General features: G+C 35.9%; 1 protein-coding gene across 1 annotated transcript in view; it reads left to right on the top strand.

The window, feature by feature from the left end:
• The window catches only part of CABCOCO1 (ciliary associated calcium binding coiled-coil 1), a 53,058-nt gene that overhangs the window by 7,551 nt on the left and 21,998 nt on the right, over positions 1-23,509 (top strand). The window contains exons 5-7 of the mRNA XM_074831626.1: positions 2,487-2,656; positions 5,797-5,941; positions 10,943-11,015. Of these exons, the coding sequence (XP_074687727.1) occupies positions 2,487-2,656; positions 5,797-5,941; positions 10,943-11,015 (388 nt within the window). The remainder of the gene's footprint in view (positions 1-2,486; positions 2,657-5,796; positions 5,942-10,942; positions 11,016-23,509) is intronic.

Raw genomic sequence — 23,509 nt, 5'->3', positions numbered from 1 at the left:
TACTGTCTTTCCTGTAGGAACACTCTCCCTTGTTATTAGTGCTTCATAGCAGGTACATTTAGGAGACCAGGAGTTCAACCTGAGACTCTAGACTTGTACTTTAAGGATGGGACTTCTCAGAAGTACCCGAATTATTTAGGAGCACTTGTGTCCACTAGGAAATTCTTAGTGAATTGAAAGCCAAAGGGCTGGTCCACTGGACTAGTGGGGAGGGAGGTATATGAGGGAATAGGAAAATCCAACTTTGTCCCTCTGAATAGATAAACCATTTAATAGAGATTAAAATATTATTCCTGAAATATAATCTCTTCCACCTATTTGTCACCGTTCTGAGGAAAAAAAATGGTTCTCTGGGATTTTTTTTTTAAGAAAACTGGAAAGAAAATTTGTTCCCATCGAATAATGATTAAAAAAAAATCATTTACTGTTTTCTCTTGCACGATAGGCCTCTTATTTTAGACGGAACTGAAGCATACAGCTCACTGGAGACTAAAATGTGCTTAATGACGCAATTTATTGTGAAACTTTCTCATTAAGATTAATAAGAAAAGCACTGAAAGATCGTACGTTTCTTTTTAGTCTCAGCTGATCACATATGTATTTTTATATATATATTATACAAGTGGATCGTAAAGTATATACTGCATCTGACTGAAAAGCGGATAGTTACAGGATATTTTATGCACTCTAAGTGGTTTAGCAGCAGCATTGAAATTTTTTTAATTTACCACAGTGCATCGTGTTTATACACAAGAGCAGTTTGAAGGCCACAGCTAAGGTTAGAAAATCAGAATACATCTGATTGTATGAGTATGAGAATTTTGATGTCCTGCGGATGGAGTTTTATACTGCTGTCCGTCTCTGTAAGACTTAAGCACCTTCTGTGAAGGAAGAAATAGCAATCAGGGTAACTAGGAAATCTAAATGCTCCATCATTTCCCAATCATTTATAGATACTGTTGTCAGTGACATGCCTTACAGAATATTGAAAAGATGGGTACTGGCATTGTTAGCAGCATCAGAGAAAATCTAAATCCCTGAGAAGCTCTGATTATGAAAACATAGAGTTGGCAGAAGCTTCAGAAAGAGAGGATATGGACTGTTTCAAACCTTGGAAAGTTCAGCTGGCCACGTTCCACTTCTATTTCAGTACACAGTTAAGTGTTTTTAACCGACTTGCATGTGTGCAGCCATACAAATTTGTTACGCAGAACAAAGGAATACATGTTTTCAACAAAACTGATTGGATTATATGCTTTACTTTGTTAGCTATTGAGGCTTTAATTAAAAAAAAAGAAACTCATCTTACTTGGCGGTGTATCTCTACTGGTTCGGTGAAAACCCTGAAAAATTAATGGTTGCCTATGAGTAGATCTGAGATTAATGCCCTCCTTAGGAAGGAATGAGAAGCAGGGGGGTGAAAAAAAGACTGCTCTTTTAGGGGGGACAAGAAACTGCGGTCAGAACTGGCACCTGTATCATCAGGTATAGTTAAAAAGACAAGGATTGCTTAAATGTAAAACTTAACTACTTGAGACATGGCTGAAATTATATCAGAAGAACTGCAAACTGAAGTACTAGCCCTGATCCCCCCTCTTCATGTGGAAAAATGTGCACAGTTATTGTAAAAGACATAACTAATTCTGTGTTTGGATAGAGTAGACATAAATGTGTCAGCAACAGCGTGGTCTCCTTCAAGGGAGTGTATTTTTTCATTAATTTTTCAAGTAAAAGTAAGTGGAAAAATTTCCACAGTGTGCCAATAAAGTAGGATGAGGCTCCTCTTAAATGTCTTGACCATTATGAAAGTGGAATTTGAACTTCTAAATATTTTAGGTACTTTCAGTAATTTTATATTATATTATTTACATTAATTTTCAAATGTAACTTTTCTTCAGAGGCTACATGAAAAATAATCTTGAAAGAGAAGCAAGATCTTTTTAGTACTGTGAAATTGTCTCAATCTGGGTGAAAGAGTGGTAGTAGAAAGTGGAGACTATTTGTTCCATTTCATCCTACAAACCCCTTCCTGAACAAACACTGATTTTTCTCGGGGATTTTCAGTGTATTTCTCTTAGTTTTTTGTATGCTCTTATTTTTGTTATTTCATTAATCATACCTTAACATTTCACAGAATCACAGAATCGTTTAGGTTGGAAAAGACCTTGAAGATCATCCAGTCCAACCATTAACCTAACACTGACAGTTCCCAACTCCACCATATCCCTCAGCGCTATGTCAACTCTATTTAAATAGTGTCTGTTAAAACCTCTAGGTGTTTGTTTATTTTTTCAGTTGATATATGCTCTGATCATAAACATTCATATATAGAAATTGCTGTAGCTAAGTTCCAGGAAGATATTTACACATATATAAAATATAATAATAGTAAATATTATAGATATAATTACAAGCAGACTAGGTTAAACTTTGGAATCTGTAATTTATTTTTTAATTTTATTATGTTACTCTGCAATTTATTCTAGAAAGCTGGAAGAATTTCTGGATTTTAAACAATTAAAGACATCTTTGAAAGAAGCTATTTTGCTAGATTATTATACTGCAGGATTTTGGTGGGCTAAAGAAATGAACTTCAGTCTTATACAGCTCTCAGGATTCATGGATCTATTAAATTTCCTGTTGGAGAACCTCAGTGGTAAGTATAATTAAAAATTGTAAAATAAATATCTGAAGTGGAAGGCAAGAATGTTTTCCAGTCATTTTAATAAAGCGGTATTTAATTACAAGTAATTGTAAAATGATTTATTTTCCTCTTGAATGTTGGCATGTTATACCTTGTACCTGAAAATAATTCCTGTTGGCAGACATTAAACTTTTGCTAGAGAGAACTGTAGTCTTTTTAGGAGAATATCCCTCATTCTTTGTATGTACAGTATGTGGTACAAAAGGACCAGGTCCTGAAGAGACCTCATCTTTGCTATGGTAAAATAAATAATAATTACAGTAGAGTGAGAGCAAGGAGCTTCTGAATTCCAATTCCAGCTGTCTCAGTGACTCACTCACTGTAGCCTTGGGCACATTTCTCTGCTGTTTGAGATATTCAGTACATCCTGTAGCATTACAGCAGGTGAATTACATTTATTTTGTCCTTGGAGGTCAACTCTCAGGCAGCTTTCTATATGGCAAGTGCTCCACTTCTGGCACAAAATATATCAGTTAACTAAGGACTGGTGAGGGAAGTAAACTGGCATCACTGCTGAAGATGAAAAATGACAATGAAAGGACTGTAGCTCCTGTGGCTATGAGGAAATTTGCAACAAAGCATGTAGCTTGGGTCTAGTGGGAACAAAATAGCTAGAAAAAATGCTAGCAGCATCCTCTAAAACCCGTTTTTCAGAGATCACAATGCTTACTTAACATTCACTTTGAAGGTGATTATGTCGAGAAAAGTCCATCCCAGAGGAAGAGTGAAAGGACACAGCAGTTCCATTCAAAGAGAAGATGAATATTTAAAATCAAGCTCATAATAGTTATTATACTCTTTCTTTCTAATTTAATTCAAGGGCCTTTCTGACTTGGAATTTTGACAGAATATGTACGTGCTTTATGATCATTGGAATTCCAGTTGTCCTTCCTGTCTCCAAAGAGAAAGTATCTTAACATATGCTAACTATATTAATATAACAATGGAGAAGAATGGAAACATGTCAGAAATTAGTTTTATGAGACTGTATGTAATGCATGTGTACTAGACAGGCTGGTAGCACAACCAATTATTAAAGCTGTCTGACGTTTTTCAGGAATGTGATCTTAGTTTCATAAAGCCTTGCCAAACTTTAACTCTTTAAGCTGAAATTTTCCATGGCAGTGTCTGCCTCTGATTAATTTTTATATATAAAATTACAACTAAAACAGTTCAATGGGCTTGCAGACAGAGGCTGTGGAAAAAAAAAAAAAAAGTATTATTTTTGTGCCTTTTTTTTAAGAGCTCTAATACCCCTATGCTTTGAAGTAAAGACATAAGGTTTGGCAAGCAAGTGTTGTGAATTTGCTTTTTGCTGTCCTGTGAAAATCCATTCAGATTTGGCTAAGATACATGGCTTTTAGGGAAAGAGAATGCAGTTTGTGAATGCTTACGGAAGCCTTCTTGTATTTTCTTCACAGCTAAGTTCCCTGAATAGTCCATCTTATAAAGCATGCTGTAGCCCAGGGCTGAGATGAATTTCCTTGTAATTACTGTTCTCAGCTGGTGCAAGTTCCAAGACCAAACATTTCAACTAAGAGCAAAATGCTAATGTCTTCTATATTAATGACCATTTGCTTTCCTTTCCCTACACTGGACTCAAGCACCCTGGAGAATTAAACTGGTTTGGTCATAATAGCAAGTATAGCATGGAGCAGGAAGAATGGATTTAGAGCAGGAGGGTAGTGGAAACTCATTTAAGGTTGGTAAAGGAGAGAGGAAAACTGAGGTTTGGAAACTGGAGTGTTTGGTTGTTTGGGAGCCAGAATGAATTAATTACATGATTTGATTCATCCTCTATACATTAAGGGTAAAGTGCTCCTTACCTCACAGAAGTACTGTGAGAGCCTTCCTGAGAGGTAACTGGGGCTGAAAATCAGGTGTGCAGAGGAAAGAGAAAATTTGGAGTAGCTGACAACAGAGCTGGACCTGGGCATTGTGACTTCTCATGATCTTGTTATGTTGCTTCACTTCTCTGCTAACTATGATATTTCTGGTTCTATTACTCTTTCTTATTTCCCATGGCTTCTATTTCCTCTGCATTCTCTGTATTTCTTTCTTGTTTCTTCCATTATGGTTATTTATATTGTGCTGCCTCTGTTACTGAAAACTGAGGTGAAATTTTCAGAGTTTTGATTGCTGTACCACTAAAGGGCAAAACTATAAAGACCAGAGTCTTGTAAGTTTTTTAATTTGTTTTCTGTACACAGAACCAAGGACTGGATCAGTAGAGAATTAAAACAATAAGGAAAATAAATCTATTTCACCACTGGTGGATGTTTCCCCATTTTCTACTCTAGATTTTTTAGACTTAGAAGGAACAAGTAAATTGTGTTCAAAACTTTTTTTTAAACTCTGCGATGGTTCTGGTGATGGCACACACTGTACGCAAATCAGAAAGATGAATCCTTTCTTTTTAAAGGTTCAGCAAACTGATATGTTTCAGATTTTCCTCTTCATCAAGACAGTTAACAAAAAGAATGTAAATTTTAATTCAAAGCTGTTTTGGCATTTGGTTTTGATTTCCAGGGTAAAAATGTAATTGTCTATTTTGGGGGGTGCAAAAATGTCTTCAAGTTTGATGATACACACAAAGTATTATGGGTATTCATGTTTAATCGATTATAACTGTAAGCACTTTAAAAAAAATTGGTTACCCTTTTTAATATCTGTTCCTGTATTAATGGTTTATGTTACAAGGATCATGGTTAGAAGAACAATCTTTTACAATACATAAACAGTAGTAAATTTATTTTAAATATAAGCATACTATGCAGCTTAAATTTACATACTCTTCTGCCTGTGGTTATCTCTACATAAGTTAGAGGCCAAGCCGTAGTATCCTAAACACCCGTTACTGGGATCCTTACATTATGAAGGTGGATTGGTGATTTTATGATGGAATTTTAATGCACATTTTATTGATAAGAATAACGGCAACAGACAAAAATGTTTGACTGCTGTTGCTTTTTACGTTTCTACATAACTCATAACTTCTTAAACTTCAAGAAGTCTTATAATTAAAATAGACCAAAAAACCCCCACCCTGTCATGTTTACACTTAGTTTTTGTTTTTTGGGCTTACTTTGCAGACAAACATATGACCTTAGTAGATAATTTAAAAGAACTTGGAAGAGCACTGGCTGGAATAGGAGAAACTGATTCAGAAAGAAGTGGTGACTTGAATTTCTTCAGCATTGAGCAAGCCAAAGCAGTCATTGATTACTTGAATATCAGGTATTTACTTCTACGAGATCTGTTATTTCTTATTTGAATAATTTAACATGGTGGGAAATCAGCTGATAAAATAAGTTGAAATTATTTAATTGGACACGTTCGTACTGTGCCAACATACTGCACGCACCAAACTTTAAAATATTAAAACATTAAAAAGAAGAGAGGATATGCAGATAGCAGTAAAGATCTGGCCTCAGGTGTCAAAGCCCAGGAAATAAATTTAGACTGAAAGTTTATTAAAATGTGAGATTATGCTGAAAAAGCTTCCTTGTGGGTTTTGTTTTGGGTGATAAAAGGAAAAGAGGAGAGTGTATAAAAAATATTCTTGGTTTGCTTTTAAAACATTCTGCTTTTAGAATCCAGCTGAACAAAATCCTGGGTCTTGTCTCTAGCCTTAAGTATTTGTCCGGCCTTGACAGCTGTAGTGGACTTTAAGTGGTTTGAAGTTATGTACTTTACAGAATTAAGGCTACGGTCATATATGAGTTATAAAAAATGTCTCATTTCAAAGTTAGCAAAAGTTCAGTATCTACATGAAAAGGATTTGTGGCAGGTCTCAGCTTTTAAACAAAGACACAGAAAGAGGTACAAACAGCAGTAATTCAGTTATTTATCTGAGAAAAAAATTAAGGGTTTGATAGCAGCCAATCACACCTCTCCATGTAAAGTTTTAACTATACAGTAATGTGTACAGACGTTTCTCCACTGAAATGCCATAGTTAAGACAGTGGCTACACTCATATACCACTGTTTCCAGTACATGATGGAAAGAATGGTTCTCAAGCTGTTGTATCACCTATGAATGTCGGGGACAAGGAGATGGAAAACGGAAAAGGTTCTACTGTAATATGTTCTTATACACTGAACTACATCTGTAGCCCTTCAGCCCATTTTCTGACCTGAATGGTGGTTAGAGGGAGAGATTTTGTGGCAGATGGGCATAAAAAGTGAGTGAGGTCATGACTGATCCATACATTGAATTGTTGGGAATTTTCTGACTCTTCTTTTGCTAGGAAAAGTTTAACACATCAAAGAGGGTTTTTTTAAGTGTTTTCCTGGATGCAGAAAAGTATTTCCTCTTGAAGACAGACAAAAATACTAGGATAGTTGATAGCCTTCCAGTTTAGGGTACTCGGATTCAGACTGGGGATTTAAACCCATCACAGGCAATTTCTCTTACAATTGGGTTATAAGTTTGTCTCTTTCTGCTGCTCTCTGATTTTTTTCTTTTGCTTCTTTTTCATGGAAAATATAAAAAACTTCAGGTTCTTCCCATATGAAATGAGACCATCTCTTTAAATCTTGAATTTCTGTAGTCAGGGCAAACCAATGTCCTGCCAAGTACTAGCCTTAAACTAAAAGGAAACTTGGCATTTAAGATGTCTCACTCAACTTCTTTTACTTCTCCTTTCCTGTCTCTGTCTTTTGTATAATTGTTTGGAACAAATATTCTTTCCAAATACCATGTCTATAGCTCTTGTATAAATTATCCATTGAGAGATATCTTGTCCATGAAGTAATTCCTTCACAGACACAAGAATTTCATCCAAGAGATTAGGTGCTCCATCCCACCACACCGAAGTATTAACTGGGCAGGAATACAATCAAGCCACAGGACTTTTGCAGCAGAATGGTATTTTGGCCACCAAATATGTGGTTGTATGTTCAAACTGCTCAATTTATTACAAGTACTTGCTGTTGCAAGGTCATGGATATATACACATACACTGAAATGTGTCATATGTGTCCAGTTTATACAATCCATTATTTCAGTCGTTTGAATATTTTTTTCTAAATAAGAACTAGATCAGCACACTTGTGTGGGTGTATTTTGAACTTTATGAACTCAGAAATAGGCTGACTGAGTTTTATTACAATTCAAATTAATGTATTACTTCAACATTTTTTCTTGTTCCTCACTTTTTTTTGTTTAATTTTAAATGATAGGCCTATAGCTTTTTTTTCTACTCAAGGTAGTATGACATGTTTTAGTTCAGATCACATCTTTACAGATGAGCTATAAACCCGTGGGATTTATAATGGAAATGGGGACAAATGCTTAACCACATTGGCACACACTGTGCAGCAACTATAATGACACCTTCAGGTTTGGTGGAAGGTGACAGTTATCATCTTTTTATCTTGTCTCCTTGGGCAAACACACATCAACATCGCTCTTGACATTTTGTTTCAGGAAGCAGTGGAGCTAGGGAAATATGTCATTGTTAATCACCTTCAGATTCTCATATGACATCATAAGAGGGTCTATTCTTAACAATCTTACTTGTATGAGTAAAATTATTTTTGTGTAATTACTAAAAACAGTGGTATGGAATTTTATAATTGTTCATGACAGATACAAACAAAAAAGAATTTTATATAATGCCTGATAGAAGAAAAAAACCTACACTGTTGTTTCAAAATAAATACTGATGTATAATTTACGTGGTCTGATCTAAAGAGCATTAAATGGAGGAATTCTTTCTCTGATATAGGATTAAGGGTGCCAGGTTGAAGAGAGTTCTATTTAAAAATAAATAAATAAAAAAAATATAGAAATGCCAAAAGTAATGACATATTTTTTTGAATATTATAAATTATCTGTACCTGTAACATAGTCCATAAAGAATATCATAACACATTCTAGAGGGGAAGGGGAAGAACTGATTTTCAGGTGCTGTAAATCTGGCTCCTTTCCAAGGCACTGGAATAAATATAAGAAAAGAGTTTGAAATGTTAAGTCCTGCCAATGCAGTTTGAAAAATACATATCTTATTTCTTCTGTGTGTGTGATGTTCATAAAATATTTTTGTCTTTTTCAAAGACAAAAAATTTTTTGCCAAACAATAGGTGTGTATGTGAGGGGACATATGTATTTTCATAAACTGGCGTGAGTCATTTCCGGGTAAGTCCTGAAATCTGCTTAAACATAATTCCTGCATCTCCACTGAAACACGGCAGGACTTTTTTGATGAAGTACTGCAATAAAAATGTACTGCAAATGAAATGGCAAATATTGTAACAATTTAATTAATTGCCTATGTGCTTTGGGTTTGGGGGAAGGGAACTTGTAGTTTATGGTAACCAAATTTCTCATGCAAGTTGGTAAACAAATTTGTTTTTTAACTAATGGTAATTGAATGACTGAATTAAATATAACTGTAGAATAAAACTTTTATATGGCACTTAAAGAGCCAAATGTTCAGTGAGGCTGCCATAATACTTCTCACCAAATTAGGAAATGCATCTGTACATATGTGCAAAAACGTCTGTGCCTATTCGGGTGAAAATGTATTTGAAAGTTTCACAGATACACTTTGACTAAACTGCTGGAAGATGTAGTGTTGTCTTGTGAGAGAAGCAGGCCCTGCCACCATTTTATTCTCCTAATTCCAAGCTGCTTTCGTGAACTGGATGAACCACAGTTGTACATTAGTTGGCACTTCAGCACTGCTGAAATTAGAGCAAATCATCTCTGGTCTGCAGTATTTCGTGGAACCTCTGGTACTGTGGCAGTGGCCTGCACAGCATGTAAGTACCAGTAGTGATTCAGGGAAGGACAGTCAGCTAAAATAATGTGTACAGAGCATCAACTCCCACAGCTGGCTTCCCCATTGCCTCCCAGAGCCAGGATTGTATTTCGGACACCTCTGTCTCACTGCAGCAGCCTCTGGCTTTGCACACAGCTGGGGAAAAGCCTCAGCGCTGTGGGGCAGCCAGCCAGAGTGGCCCCTGGAGAGCCATGGGGAGCACCACATGTCAAAGAGCAACCTGTGCTGGGTTGTGTGGCCAGACACTGGTATTGTAAACACGCTTTCATAGCATTAGCAAGATACCCTGCAGCTAGTAGCAGGGTCTTTACCATTAGCTAGATAATTGCGCATGTTGGGTGTAGTAGTTACTTTCATAGACCCATAGAAAAATTGAGGTTATAAGGGACTTCTGGAGACCACCTAGTCCAAAGCCCTCCTCACAGCAGGCCTCACTATTCCAGATGTGACCTCGATAGTGCCAATCGAAGAGGCATTGCTGTCCCAGTTGATGGCTGTCTTAAGAAAAGAAGCTGTGTCCTGTCCTTAGCCAGAAAGCACAGGAACCAGTTACAGATATCCCCTGCAAATATTGCTGTATCTTTCATGGGTACGTCAGGCAGTAGTGCGATTAAACTCCTGGAATCATTCTTCAACCTGGACTTGCTATGAAATCACAGAGCAGTGTTTTAAATCATATGTCAAAATTACGTGACAGAAGCCAGAAGTTCTGTACCATGATTTTAAGAGAACAAGTAATTGTAACAGATAGACTGTGACAAACCAAACCTTTGATTAAACAAATGTCATATCATTGATCATTAGGAAAGGGAACAAGAAAAATTATTTAAAACATGTGAAAAGGAAAGCCATATATGTTTTAAGGAAGATAAATATTTTAGGCCATTGAGAAAGTCTACTTAAAGTTACTTTTGTTGTAATAAACAAAAATCCAGTGTGCCAATCTAGTTTTTTAGTTTTTCTTGAGGAAATACTACACTGATTTTGAAACATGACCTTGAGAGAATAAACACTTCCATTCTTTATTGTTTTGGTGTTCCAAGATCAAACTTGCTCCCTTGACTGGCAGCCCATCCTAGAATCTGAAAGCTGATTTGGCTTTGTTTCCTTCTAGTCCGCTATTGCTGATGTTAAAATCATAAGTATCCTGGTGATAAGTGTTTCAGGAATTACTTTTTTCAGAGTAGAACTTTGTCTTCTCAGAGTTCAATTTCATAAGGACAAAGCAGTTGTATCTTTAAGTATCATACTGTATTTTCTACAGCCGTCTGATAATAAATCCTGTAAATTAAATATTCTGCATATTGTACCTGAAGTTAAACAGTCTTTCTTCTTAGAATTTGGAGTATTATCGTGCTGGAGAGTAACTCTTAGTTTAACAGAATTTTTAATATAGTTACCTCTCCAAAGATTTACAGCTGTAATAGTACTATATTCTCTTGTTTTCCAGCTTATTTAAACACTATAAACTATATGAATACCTCTTCCACAGTCATGGAGAAGAACTTGTGATAAGTAATGAGGTAAGTCGTTTATATAGATGGAACTCATTATGCAGAGTTATTTAATGAGCGCACTGTGGCATATGTTTTGTATTGCTCAAAGCAACTTCATGTCAACATTACTGCATTACTAACGTAAAATGGCTGATTAAAGAATACAAGTTAGATGTTTTGATCCTCATATTCAAAATTAATTTTGGATTTCAAAAAAGTCTAAATGCATTGCTTGGTTAAGATGTTAGTTGTGTTAAATCAGGAATACTTTTGTGTATGTATTTTTAAGTTGATGCATGTAATTTGAATTAGAAATGCATGAGTCTGACTATTTTAAAATCAGCAATCAAAATCAGAAAAGGTTGTGTACCAAGCCTGGTTTGACCACAGTCCTAATATTTATGTATGCATGTGTATGTACAGAATTTTGTTTCTACTGTAGCCACCAACAGCTAATTATACTGACTGTAAAGAAAAAAGCTAGCTAGAAATTCAGACTTCTGAAAGCTTTCAGTTAATTATAGTGAATTGGCTTGACTGTAAACTTTGTCATGTATTCTAACTTATATGTGAAAAAATACATAGGAAAATGCATTGATGGAGGATGTGGCCTTTAATCAAATGGACAGATTCAATTCATCAAATAAACCTTCTTTTAGCCTGACTCTGCATTTTGAGAATATATGTTACAATACATTGAAAAGGATTTACATTTATAATTTATATTAGGAGACAACTGGTTGTTCAGAGAGACACAGTAGTGGAATTTTTTGATGGCACTTATATTTTAGTTTATCAGTACACAGTGAAGTTAAAACTAATGCACTGGAAAATTTTCTTTACACTTTAAGCTGGTGGTTTGACTCTATTTCTTTCCATGTTGCTTTTAAATAGCCATATGATAAAAAAGAAGGACTTTTCTTGACATGGATGCAAATATTTGGAAATTATTCTCACCATTTGTAAGGTGGGTTAAAATTCCACCTATGGTGAAATCAGTGACAAAACTGTTGTTACATAAGTAGAGCAGGACTTCAGCATTACTGTGGGTTGTTTTTTTGTATTAGCTAATCAGATCAATGGCTGGTTAGCGCTTTCTAATAGGTAAATTTTTTTTTAATGAGGCTTTGATTAAGTAATTTCTTGTGTAAATTCGGGTAATGTATCTTATCAGTTGTAGACTAGCTTAGCAGAAATGTCTTTGTGTTTTCTTAAAACCCATTTCTGGGTGGCTGAGATCACTGTGCACCGTCCCAGCCATGGAAGAGTGGTTGCTCTGCACAGTCTGTCTGCTGGGGAGCACCACCTCTGCTGAGGGTACCACCTCCACTAGGGAAGGGCAGAAATGAGTGTCTGTGAATTACTTTGGTGATGATTCATCAAAGGAAGAAGTGCAATCTACAGTTATAACTGTCACAAAAACCTTAATAACAATTTTTAGCCATAAGTCTTTTACAGCCATTTCTTACCTATGCGCCAGTTTGGTTTAATCCATCTGTTTTGTATTCTGAGTTCCATGGCAGAGAGTCTTTAATTTGTCCAACCACCCTGCAATGCCCAAGCAAATCAATACTTATATTCCTGTAGAGTTTATTTTGATAGGGTGATACATTGTTTTTCAATAAGTAACAGTTTAAGGCATTGAAGCTACACATACAAATTTATGGCATTATTTGCCCTTGTTTTATGTGTTAAAATGTGATGAGACGTGAACACAACGTAGAGTTCAAGTTCTTTTGCTACAAATTTGTTATATTTAGAAATGCTTATCCATAAAGGAGAGCATTACCTTCTGTGTTTGTGGGCCCTTGGATGGACAGCTCAAACCCTGACAAGTTAGTGGGGCTGATGTGGTTTGGTGTGTATAGCTACGGCAGAAGCACACCTGGAGTTGCATGCTCTGCAGTGCATCTGCTCAGGGAGCAGAAGGGGGCAGGAGATCGACTGGGAAGTCTGTGTGCTGAAAGTATGCGGTAAGTCTGTGCTGAAAGGCAGACTGCTGTCTTGCTATGTAGATCAATGTTTTGCCAAAAAACCCCAAACAAACAGCCCATGTAGACATACCATGGCCCACAGCTGGATGTGATCCTTACTCTAAGCTGAATGTTGCTAATGTCTAAAAATGTTTCTTCTAGCTCCAGCAATAAAAGTCTGTTCTTTTGGAACGGGGGACCGTAAATTGTAATGGCCAGATGTGCCCAAATAACAAGAACCATGGTCTTCCAGGAGCTTAGCTTAATTACAATATTATCTCCTTTCGCAAATGAAGACTCTGAGACAAGTCAGTGAATGACTTACTTTAACTGAAATGATTTGCTTCAACTGAAATGTCTTCTTTTATCTCAGTGAGTAAATTTGTGCTCCACATGTGCTGAAAGTATTACCTACTGAATGAAAGTCCAATAGCCTAATGAGAAGACCTGCTTCTTTAAAAGAGATGCAGCTACAACAAATAAAAGCAGTACTTAGTGTTGTAATGGATATCCTTTTAGAGAGACTGCAGTATGTGTTTCCCAGAGAAATCTTATAGCAATGGATTGTAAACTCATTGGATTTTATTTTTTCTCTAGCACAGGCAATTATACGGTGTTCTAAATCAGATTTCCTTTTTGATCTTTCACTGCAGTTATTTCCAAATGACCCTGTCATTTCCTCTGTAGAATAAAATCAGACAAGAAAAAGGAAAAGACTCAAAACTGAGTTAGATTATGCACAGAATAACTGTGGCCCTGCCACTTAACAAAATTTAAGTTACTGAAATGTGGCACATAATTAGTGGAGCTTCACAGTCTGATTAATATTCTGCGTTTGATGCAGCTATCATAATAGAACCACCTTTGTAAAACACAGACAGTATTTAAGTCTTTTTTTTAAAAAAAGTAACAAACGCCTGGCTAATTTAAATATATTTTTACATTGGCTAAAGCCTTTAAACCAAACTGCCTGAGGTGATCATATTGCCTAGGAAAAAAAAAAAAAAAAGGTTAAAACTGAAAGACATGAATGCTTGGTTAGATGATAAAACACACATCATACATCTAACCTACTTTGGCAGTATTTAAAATTTAAAACTTGCCTTTCCAGCTATCAAATCCCTTCTCCTTCATTCCAGATCTACAAAGACCTATATATTATGTATGCATGAATACCTGTTAGAAAACATGACGGTACAAGGAATTACTGAGAAGTCTTAAGATTGCCAAGTAAAGTCGTTGCTTTTTTTCTGTTACTATTATGAGCAGTTCCCCACATTTAGAATGATTACAGAAGAAGCAGTGCTTTAGCTGTTCTGTGGCTATGATCCAAAATAAAATGCGTGTAGTGCTAACACACCAATGTTCTTCAGGAATATTGTTGTAAAAGATACTGGTTTTTTCCTTTTGCTTGTTCTGGAGGTTTTACTCTCTAGCTGTGATTTAGTACACCTGTATTAGCCTGCAATTTCAAAGAAAGCAAAAGGAGTACAGACTACATCTTGATGTGCAGGGATTCAGTGGAGCAATTCCTATTAACACACGTCAGATCTTATAAGAAAGGTTTAAATTGTTAATACATGAATTTTGTAGAAGTTTTTATTCTTTTCTGTTTCTATGTTCAGTTAATTTATTTTGCTTTGATAGGATGATCTATTACAGCACATCTTGTATTTTTTTTCTCACATTTACAAATTGTACTTTATACTGCAGTTCATGTTTTTGCTGCTCTCTGTTGTGTATTTTTGGATGGAGTGAGGCTAAGGTCTTTTGGGATTATGTCTGCTTTGAAACATTTCCTAATAAAAATAATGTGGTTGGTAAATCTAGTTTTATTCCTAGTTGCTTTAGCCAGCCTGATGGAGTAATCTGCTATTTTATGGCCCAGATGACTAGCTAAGTTTGACTTCTTGAAATAGTAGTGTACAATGTAATTTTCTTTAGAGATGTCATAGTGGGTCAGGTTGCAATAAAAATATCGAAGATTAAGTTTAATGGCAGTGCAGATTCAGTATTATAGCAGTCACTAGATATCATCTTCTGTACTTAGAGTTCCAAAACAGTTTCCATTAATGCCTTCTTTCCATGTACTCCTTACTTTCTGAAACATTAAGCTTTCGGACTATGCCTGGTCTTTATCCAATTGTGGGTTGGGCTTTTTTTTGAAAGTTTGAACAAAATCCCTTCTGTGTTTGAATTTAAGGGGGTGGATAGGAAGAATATACTATTTGAAAGCTAATAAAGCTTTTTTTCTGATGGCAAAAGACCCGAAGTCTGGGATTTGACTTTGATATGTAATCCTCATTAGGTGCTGCGTGTTTAGATTGGTTAATCAATCATTGTTTAAACAAATTTACTCAATGATTTCTTGAGAACTGATTTTTAAAGATGTATAAAACCAGAACATTTCCATAAGCATATCAGTTCACACTAGAGAGACTCATTCCCCAGCTAATGGAGTGTATGCTTTTCAAAGCTTGGAGTTTTCAGATATTTGTAATGCTTAAAAACCACTGAGTTGATTTTTTTCTCGCTTTGTTTTGTAAATATCACCATGGCAAAGACATCAAGACTACTTTGAAGGAAATAAGAGCATAGGACTGGAAGGGACCTCTTTAATTGTCAGACCTATGCCACTTTCTCGTAGGAAAACATATATAATCCTCTTCAGAAACTTGTCAAGCTCCATTTTAAAAAGTTAACTTTTTTTGTCTTTGCTCTTCCAGATAGAAAGCTGCCCTGGTGCCTGGTTTCAGTAATGGTTATAAAACTTCTAATTTCCAGTCTAAGTGTATTCATGACAAGCTTATGTGCATTTGTCCTTGTGCCAGTTGTGCCAGTATTGACCTTTAGTTCTTGTTCCATCCCCAGTGTTTATTTTTCTAGTGTATAAAGAGACAGCAATCTTACTGTCAGCCTTCATTTAGCTAAACTAGAAAAGCCAGCCTTCTCTAATATTTGCTTTTAAGGTTGGCTTTTGATACATGCATTCTTACATATGTACCAGCCTCTAGTCATCCTGTTGGCCGCCTTCTATAGTTATTCCACTTCAGATCAGTTTTGTTTGAACATAAGTGACCAAACTGACATAATATTGTGGCTGAGATAAAAGCAAGGCCTTCTACAATATCAATAGTGCTTTCTTTTTCTCTATTGGGAATAGCCTACACGATAGGTTCTAGAAGCACATTTTATACCTGTATCATGTGGCTGTCTCATCGTAGGTCTGATATTCCGGTTCTCCTTTATTACTGTATTTTCCAGCTGAGGTACTCCCAGTGCACAGTAGGTTTTAAAAAAATTATGTCCCTACAATGTCACCTCACCATTTGTCATTGAATACAAGAGTGAATAGTCTTCAAGGTCATTTCCCATCTGTATGTTATTCCTACCCTCTCATGAACTGATCATCTCTCACATTTCTTTTGTCTAGAAAATTAGTTATCTTATTAAATAAACTATGAAATTAGTCTGGCATCATTTATCTTTGATAAACTGATGTGTTTCATCCCATTTTTCTTTAATTTCCATGTCCTTATTTATTTTTTTCTTCAAAACATGTTCCTCAAGCCTTTACTGCTATGAAGATCAAAACTACAGCTTCAGGAGTAGGTTCATTATTTTACAATTATGAGTGTTTAAAACTAGCAAACTGGTACTTGGTCTTTTGATGTCTGAGGGGAAGTTTTTGATGTCCATTACAGAAGTGTGTAGTACTCAAGACAGGATTACTGAAGTAAGCGGCTGGAGAGCCAGTGGGTTTTGTGACAAAAATCACTGATACTCAGCCACAGCTTGCTATGGCTATAACCAGAGACATCTTGAAGGTCTTGTGATTAGCCTGAATGAAAAGTGGAGCCTTCTGGAATTGTATACAGAATTACTTGAAATATTTTAAGCATATCTTGTGCAGTAGAAACTGCCCTTGTTTTTCAAAGATTGTCTTTGGTATACTCAGTTGCCAGTAGTGAAGATATACTGACCTTTAACAGTTACATTTCCATGTAGTCACACGCTGGTGGCCTTCTACAGCAGTTTTAACATTCCTGAGTTTTGGTAGCTGAACTGTGCTGCCCTGAAAGCCAGTGAGAGCTCCAGAGAGTTAGTGGAATTCATAAGCTGGTGCTGAGTAGTTTTACAAATCTTGCTTTAGAGAATCACTGACAAAATGGTTTTTTTAATTATTTTCTTAGGAAACATCAAATACAAACCAAATCTGCTTTTTAATTCAGTAACATGTGTGAAGTCATGAAAGTAAAAATTTAGTCAGAAAAAATGCCAAATACCTGACATAGGCCTTCATACTGCCTTCAGTATGCTTGGCACTATGGTTCTGACCAGGCCAGCATTTAAACAAGTGCCTCTTTTTAAGCACTTGGGAACTTTTATTTCAATGGACCTATTCACATACACAGAGTTAAACTGAGAAGTGACTGAGGTCATATTGCTTAGCACCCTGGAGGATGAAAAGCTAAAGACACTCGAGCAAAAAAAAAAGTTTTGAAGCTCATCATAACTTTTTATTTCAGTTGTACAGTTCACAAAGCACCACATTTTTTGACTGTATGATGTTAAATAGGAGAGAGAGAGGAAAAAAACTTGAATTGGCAGTAAAACGTTTCTGGAACTGTGCAGGAATTAATATATACACAGATGTGCTCTTGTGAGTTTTTTATTTATTTAGAAAGTGGCTTGATTTCTGCATGCTTCTGCGTGTGTGTGTAAACGTACATAGTTCTGATAACAGCAGTAATGGCTTACTTATTTGTTGGAGTGCAGGTCAGCTAGGAATTGTAGCCTTTGACTGGAAGGACAGACAGTATATTAATGACAGCATGTTTCTGCTATTCATCAGAATGTTGTAAGATCCAAATGACTAAGTGCTATATCAGAAAGCTATAGCACACGTTTAAAAATATTTATCAATCGATATGTAAATTTTCATGGAAGACGATGAGATTGGCAGAAATGTATTGACTTGGGGAAATTTTTAAGTGGTTAAGCAAAGTACCTGAAGGTAGACTATTAAGATATGAATTTTGTTTTACTTTTCTAGTATTCCTGAATAGCTTGCTCTGTTGATGCCCTTTGGGAGTTCTTGTTTTACTTGACCAGCATAAAACAAAATAATTGGACCTTAGCAAAGATCAGTAATTTTCTTTCATAGAAGATTCTGAGATTTTTGCAGTTTGATTTAATTCCAGTTTAAAACAAAAAATAAACACTTTTAACAGAATTGCTATTCTTACATGTCTCTGTTTAAACTCCTTCACACCAAAGCAGTGCTCTTGAAGACCATTTCAGAGCCCAAGCTCTATCCTGGCACCGTACAGAGTAGTTGGCTCTGCTGGAGCAAGACCCCCATGATTCTGGGGTCTACGATGTGCCCTCAGCTGTCCATAAGGTGTATTGTTGGGGAGCCAGGAATCCAGAAGGCAGGTTGCTAGGTCAGCCAACGTGGCAAACTATGCTGGGCGAGCTTTTTACGTAAGCTGGTGAGAACCAGGTAGGCTGCTGCTGGCACATTGGTGGAAAGGAATTTACGCAAATTCTGTCCTAATTTTTTATGTAGTTCAAAGAACAACATTTGTAAGGAATCTGCCAAAAAAAAATTGAATTAATCCAATGCATTATGTCAGCTGCAGAACAATACTATTTTCAGTGTTAAACTCTTCCGTGTAACATAGCATGAATCAAGAAGATATTCAAGAAGGTGCTGTGTTTCATTTATATTTTGCTGGTTCAAATTTAGCTGCGCTTTTTTTTTTTCTTGAAAATGTTTGCCAGCAGGTACCATTTTGGTACTTGCCGGTCCAGTGTGACTTACTGGAGACTGGTTTGCCAGAGCAATTGCTGTATTTCCAAAATTTACAGCATCATTTTTGTTAATTGGCAGACAGAGATCCATGAACTTATACTACAGTGGACAACTGGTTTTGTACTCCCTACCTTTATCTGCAGCTTTTCATCATCTTGAAGATTAAATTGTATTCATAAAAGTATCTGTGGAATGGACAAGTGATGTGATATTTCATGGGAAGGTATTCCCATGGGTGAATATTTATGTATCAAATTCATACATCTTGTGACCTTATGTTATGAATAACATGTTGACCTTATTCATATAAATAAACAGCATGACATTTCTTTACTGTGATGATTTATAATCAATATACATTTTTAGAAATTTATATCCTTTTAGTTGGTGTTATGAGGACAAGTATCTTCAAAGTCTAAATAACACAGTTTTGCAATCCTTTAAAGTCCCTTTTTAAAATGCACCAGAAAGTTTGTATGTTTTCTAATTTCACCTTGAATTTTACAACTTGTCATAAGATACAACATAAAGTATTTTTACTGAACATTGGATCTGATGTATTTGAATATTTAATTCATAAAACGTTATTTTGATTTCCTATAAATATGCTAGCTCAGCAAAATGCAGTGTTACTAATTAGAAAGCTGAGTTTTATAGGATGTCTGGTTGGTATGTGAGGTAACTTATATTGCTACTTAGGCTTACATTTAATAAACCTTAGCTAGGAAAATTGTTTAAATTTCAAAGAAAAGATAATAAATAAAATGAGGGCATAGAATATTAATGTGAACTGTGCCTTTATTTTGTTAAAGCATTCAAAGTTAAATAGTGGTGGTCTGTTAACAATCTAGGGCTATTTGGCAAGTCTTTAAACTTACTCAATAATCAAAACATAAAAGGACAATGGAAACTTTTCACAATAAAAGAAAAAGGAGTTGAGTACAGAAAGCAAACAAATTATTCTCTGCTTTTTCTTGGTGAGGAGGTGAACTTTATAGGAAGGGCAGCAAGCTCTGAGTTAGAGTTGCCTTTTCCTGTCTTTGTTATAAATTACATCTGTCTGTGAAGAATCCTCTCCAGTTACTTGGTGGTTCATGGCTACGGGGGAGGTGTGCGTGTCTATCTGGAATGGAGCAGAGAAAGACAGATTGGGGAGAGCTTTCGTTCAATTTTACTGTTTTGTTTTTTTTTTTCACTTAGGAAAACGCAATTTTTTGCATTAATTTGCTTTGCTTACTAAATATACAGACGGATAAAATTCCTAAGATCCCAGCTGTGTAAATAGAATATTAACAAAACAACTGTTTTCTTCAACGTTTGTATTATTTGTTCTTTGTAGCTTGCTAGACTTTTGGAAGAGTTGAACACTGTTTACGTTCAGTGTAATCCTTCAAAATGTTTTTATTAGGGCTTAAATGGGGAAAACATTTGGCAAAGGGATGGACTTTATCCAAAACATAATGCTCGATTCTTTCATGAGACTCCGAATACACTGCAACAATATTATGAGGCACCAGAAATATGGGAAGAAGTTGCCACATGGTACTGGAAGGAGAGCTGTATACTTGGGCTTAGTGCACTCTTTGTCCTCCTTTCCCTGTACCTAGTGAACACCTAAAGAGAACAAGCCGAGGCAGCCCATGTGCAGCTATGCAGATAAGAGAAAAAGGGGCCATGACCAGGTTACTATACCATTTCTTTCACCATTTGATCCTGAAGCAAGACTCATTTACAGATTGTTAGCGACAGAGCAGAGGGGAAAATTTTGTACTTCCAATCCCTTTTCTCAGTGTAGTCTGATTGCCAGTTCCCACCACCTCAAGCCCACTGAGCTTCACTATCTCTTGTAGTTCTGTTTTGGGAAATAGGTTCCTATCTGTAACTTTCATCAGTCTTAACTAATTTCACAATTTGTGAGTCTCCCTCAAATCCACTGCATTGCTTATAGAAGCTAAGACTTCGTTATGTATTTCCAGCTATTGCACTCAGCAAACCAACATTGAATAGGTGGACTATATTGTATCTCCTCAGGGTGGGCTTGAGAAGACAGCAGCTGGAGCCTTTTAGAGTGCTTCATGATTAAGACTATTATCTGAAGTATTTTATGGTTTGGCTTGCCATTGCACTGTTGAAAATTTGGTAGTGAAGTCATCCTGAGTCTCCTCTTGACCAACTTCAAACAGCTGAGGAGGAATACTTAATTGTTTATACTTAATGTTTGCTTTTTTTTACTTGTAAGAGTGGGCAGAATCTTTGGCTGACCTTAAGATGCTAAGGTGGTGAGTATTTGTATGAACTTTATTTGCCTTTTTTTTTCTTCCCAGACTGATTTCACCTTCAAATTTTGTCTTCATCTCAGATTGCAAAGCTTATGCCAGAGGCCGCATAAGTTCTGCAGAGTTACACTGCAGATGGTGCTGTGTCCATGATAAAACCCAAACAAACATGGATGTTTTCAGCTGAAATACATTAACATTTGCTCTCTACTTTTTATGATGAGTGGTCCTTCTGATCTTTTTGGTTGGTTCTACAAGAATCCAACAATATTGTAAAAACATATTGCAAAAAATATTGTTACTGCTCTCACAACACAGAACATTTTGCATGAACTACATGCTAATACATGTAATACTCTATTTTCTTAGTGTTAGAATTCATGTGCTTGGTAAAAGTTTTGTTGACTTTGTGCTATTCAAATAACGCTAAACAAGGAACAATATCTTCTGTGCAGTTGCTCTGTAGTTTATTTTGACTGTGCATATCAAATTTGGCTTGTGAACACAGTCTAAGGAAATGGCATAGATTCTAAGTGACAAAGACGAATGTTGCGTGCTTCATTTATAGCAAGGCCATCCAAATATGGTCTCAGAGTTGTGAAAACATCCCGTGGTTGAGAAGTCTTGAATTTTGGATTGATCAAGGCTGTGGGCAAGTTTCAGGCACTAGCAGGCTGGAATTCAGGTCTATATCTTTAGATTCAGTGAATGTTGTGTGTTGTGCAATACATTGCAACCACTGACAATGTGTGTAGTACTCTTGTTTAATAAAATGGAGGAGTGATAAGGGTGTTCCTTAGAACTTATTCTACTTTGAATATCTACCTAACATTCTCTCAGAGTTTTTCTTAGCATTCATTTTGTATTCATGACACCCATTTATCATTTTCATCTCTGTCTGTTATACATTTAGGACTCCTAATGATTTTCTTTAGTTCTAAGGAGGAGACTTTGCCAGCTTTTTGTATTCTTCAGGAGTTAGGATAGAGTTGAAGATTTACATTTGGAGAAATGTTAAATTACCTGTAATGATCATATTTCAAATGAAGTATTTAAAGGTTTTACCCTCACTTAGGCTTGTTGCAGGAAACTGTTTTCAATTTTTAGCATTACTGTTGTCCCTGCAGACCTAGATTAAACGAAAGCGAGGGCTAGTGGCTACATTGCTGACTTTTTTTTTCTTTTTTTTTTTTTTTTTTTATTTTAAAGCCCTACCAGGAGTGCATTGTGTTGTCCTCCACTGGGGTTTCTAAAACTGTCGTTACATTTCTGTCCATTTTGAGAATGACCCCTTGAGTCTATTGATAGGTGCATGCATGCTGGTATATAACTTGATACCGAACCATTCCTTTCTGTTTAATAATCACATTTTGTTTGAGAAATCTAGAAATTGTCAAGATGGAAATAAGGAGCCGAACGTTACTCATTTTGCCATGCCAGAGATTTTATCTTCTGTCTCTCCCTCCTTGCTGCACTTGCAAATATAGCTCCCTAAATTACTGAATATAAAATAATATCCTTTTCTTTGCAACCCTGGCACAGCAAAACACAATAGAAGTTAAAGACAGGATTTCAGTCTTATCTCTGTGTTTCCTTACTACTGCTGGTTTGACTTCAGTTCCTACTCTTGTTATTCATACTGTTTTTATTGCAGTGTATTTAATTGTATCTCTTTGTTCTGATCAATCCTCAGTTAAATGGGTAAAGAAAGAAAGAGGGTACATAATCAAATTACCAGAAGTAATTGGTCAGTCCAAGCATTACTGGAACCTTTTAATGAGCGGAAAGAACAGGGCTTTGGTATCAGAGTCATAAAGGCCAAGCCTTTAAAACTGACAATGCAAACACATTGCTACATTGGCACATTTTTTGTGAATTTAAATTACAAATTATTGTGTATAATCAGAATCAGAGCAACTGAAAAATCATACAGCATGGATAGACTTTATTAATTTTGGATACAAATGACAGACATTAGACAAGCTTAGAAGTCTGACAGACTAGGAGAATCTTAATATTTGACAAGTGCAAGATAAAATAAGAACTTGTCTTGTGGATTATTTTTTTTTCTTTCAGAGTAGCAGGAAAATTACACAAACTAATAAGCAGCAAACCATATGCATTAGAATAAAATGTAGAAATCTGTGGTAACGGGGCTTATTTAGGAAACAGGAAAGTTTAAAGGCTCTGCATTAAAGGGCCAACAGGACATGGTATATTAAACAGGGGACTGTGGGTTGCGCTGGGAATTAGGTTTTCAGTGCTCGATTGCCATTTTAATACATTTACCACTTTGCAGACTATAACATGAATTATTCTTGTTCCACTTTGTAGTGAACAAATACAGTTAAAAAGACAACCTGCTATCTTCCTTAGCACTTATCTGTTAATGTACTACCAATTTTAGAAGCAAAATTAATTGCTTAATCAGATAGGTGTCAATAACACCAACCT

The sequence above is a fragment of the Strix aluco genome, chromosome 7, assembly GCF_031877795.1.
Source record: "Strix aluco isolate bStrAlu1 chromosome 7, bStrAlu1.hap1, whole genome shotgun sequence".
NCBI lineage: Eukaryota > Metazoa > Chordata > Aves > Strigiformes > Strigidae > Strix > Strix aluco.
The sequence above is the reverse complement of the archived record's forward strand: the minus strand, read 5'-3'. Positions and strand labels throughout refer to the sequence as shown.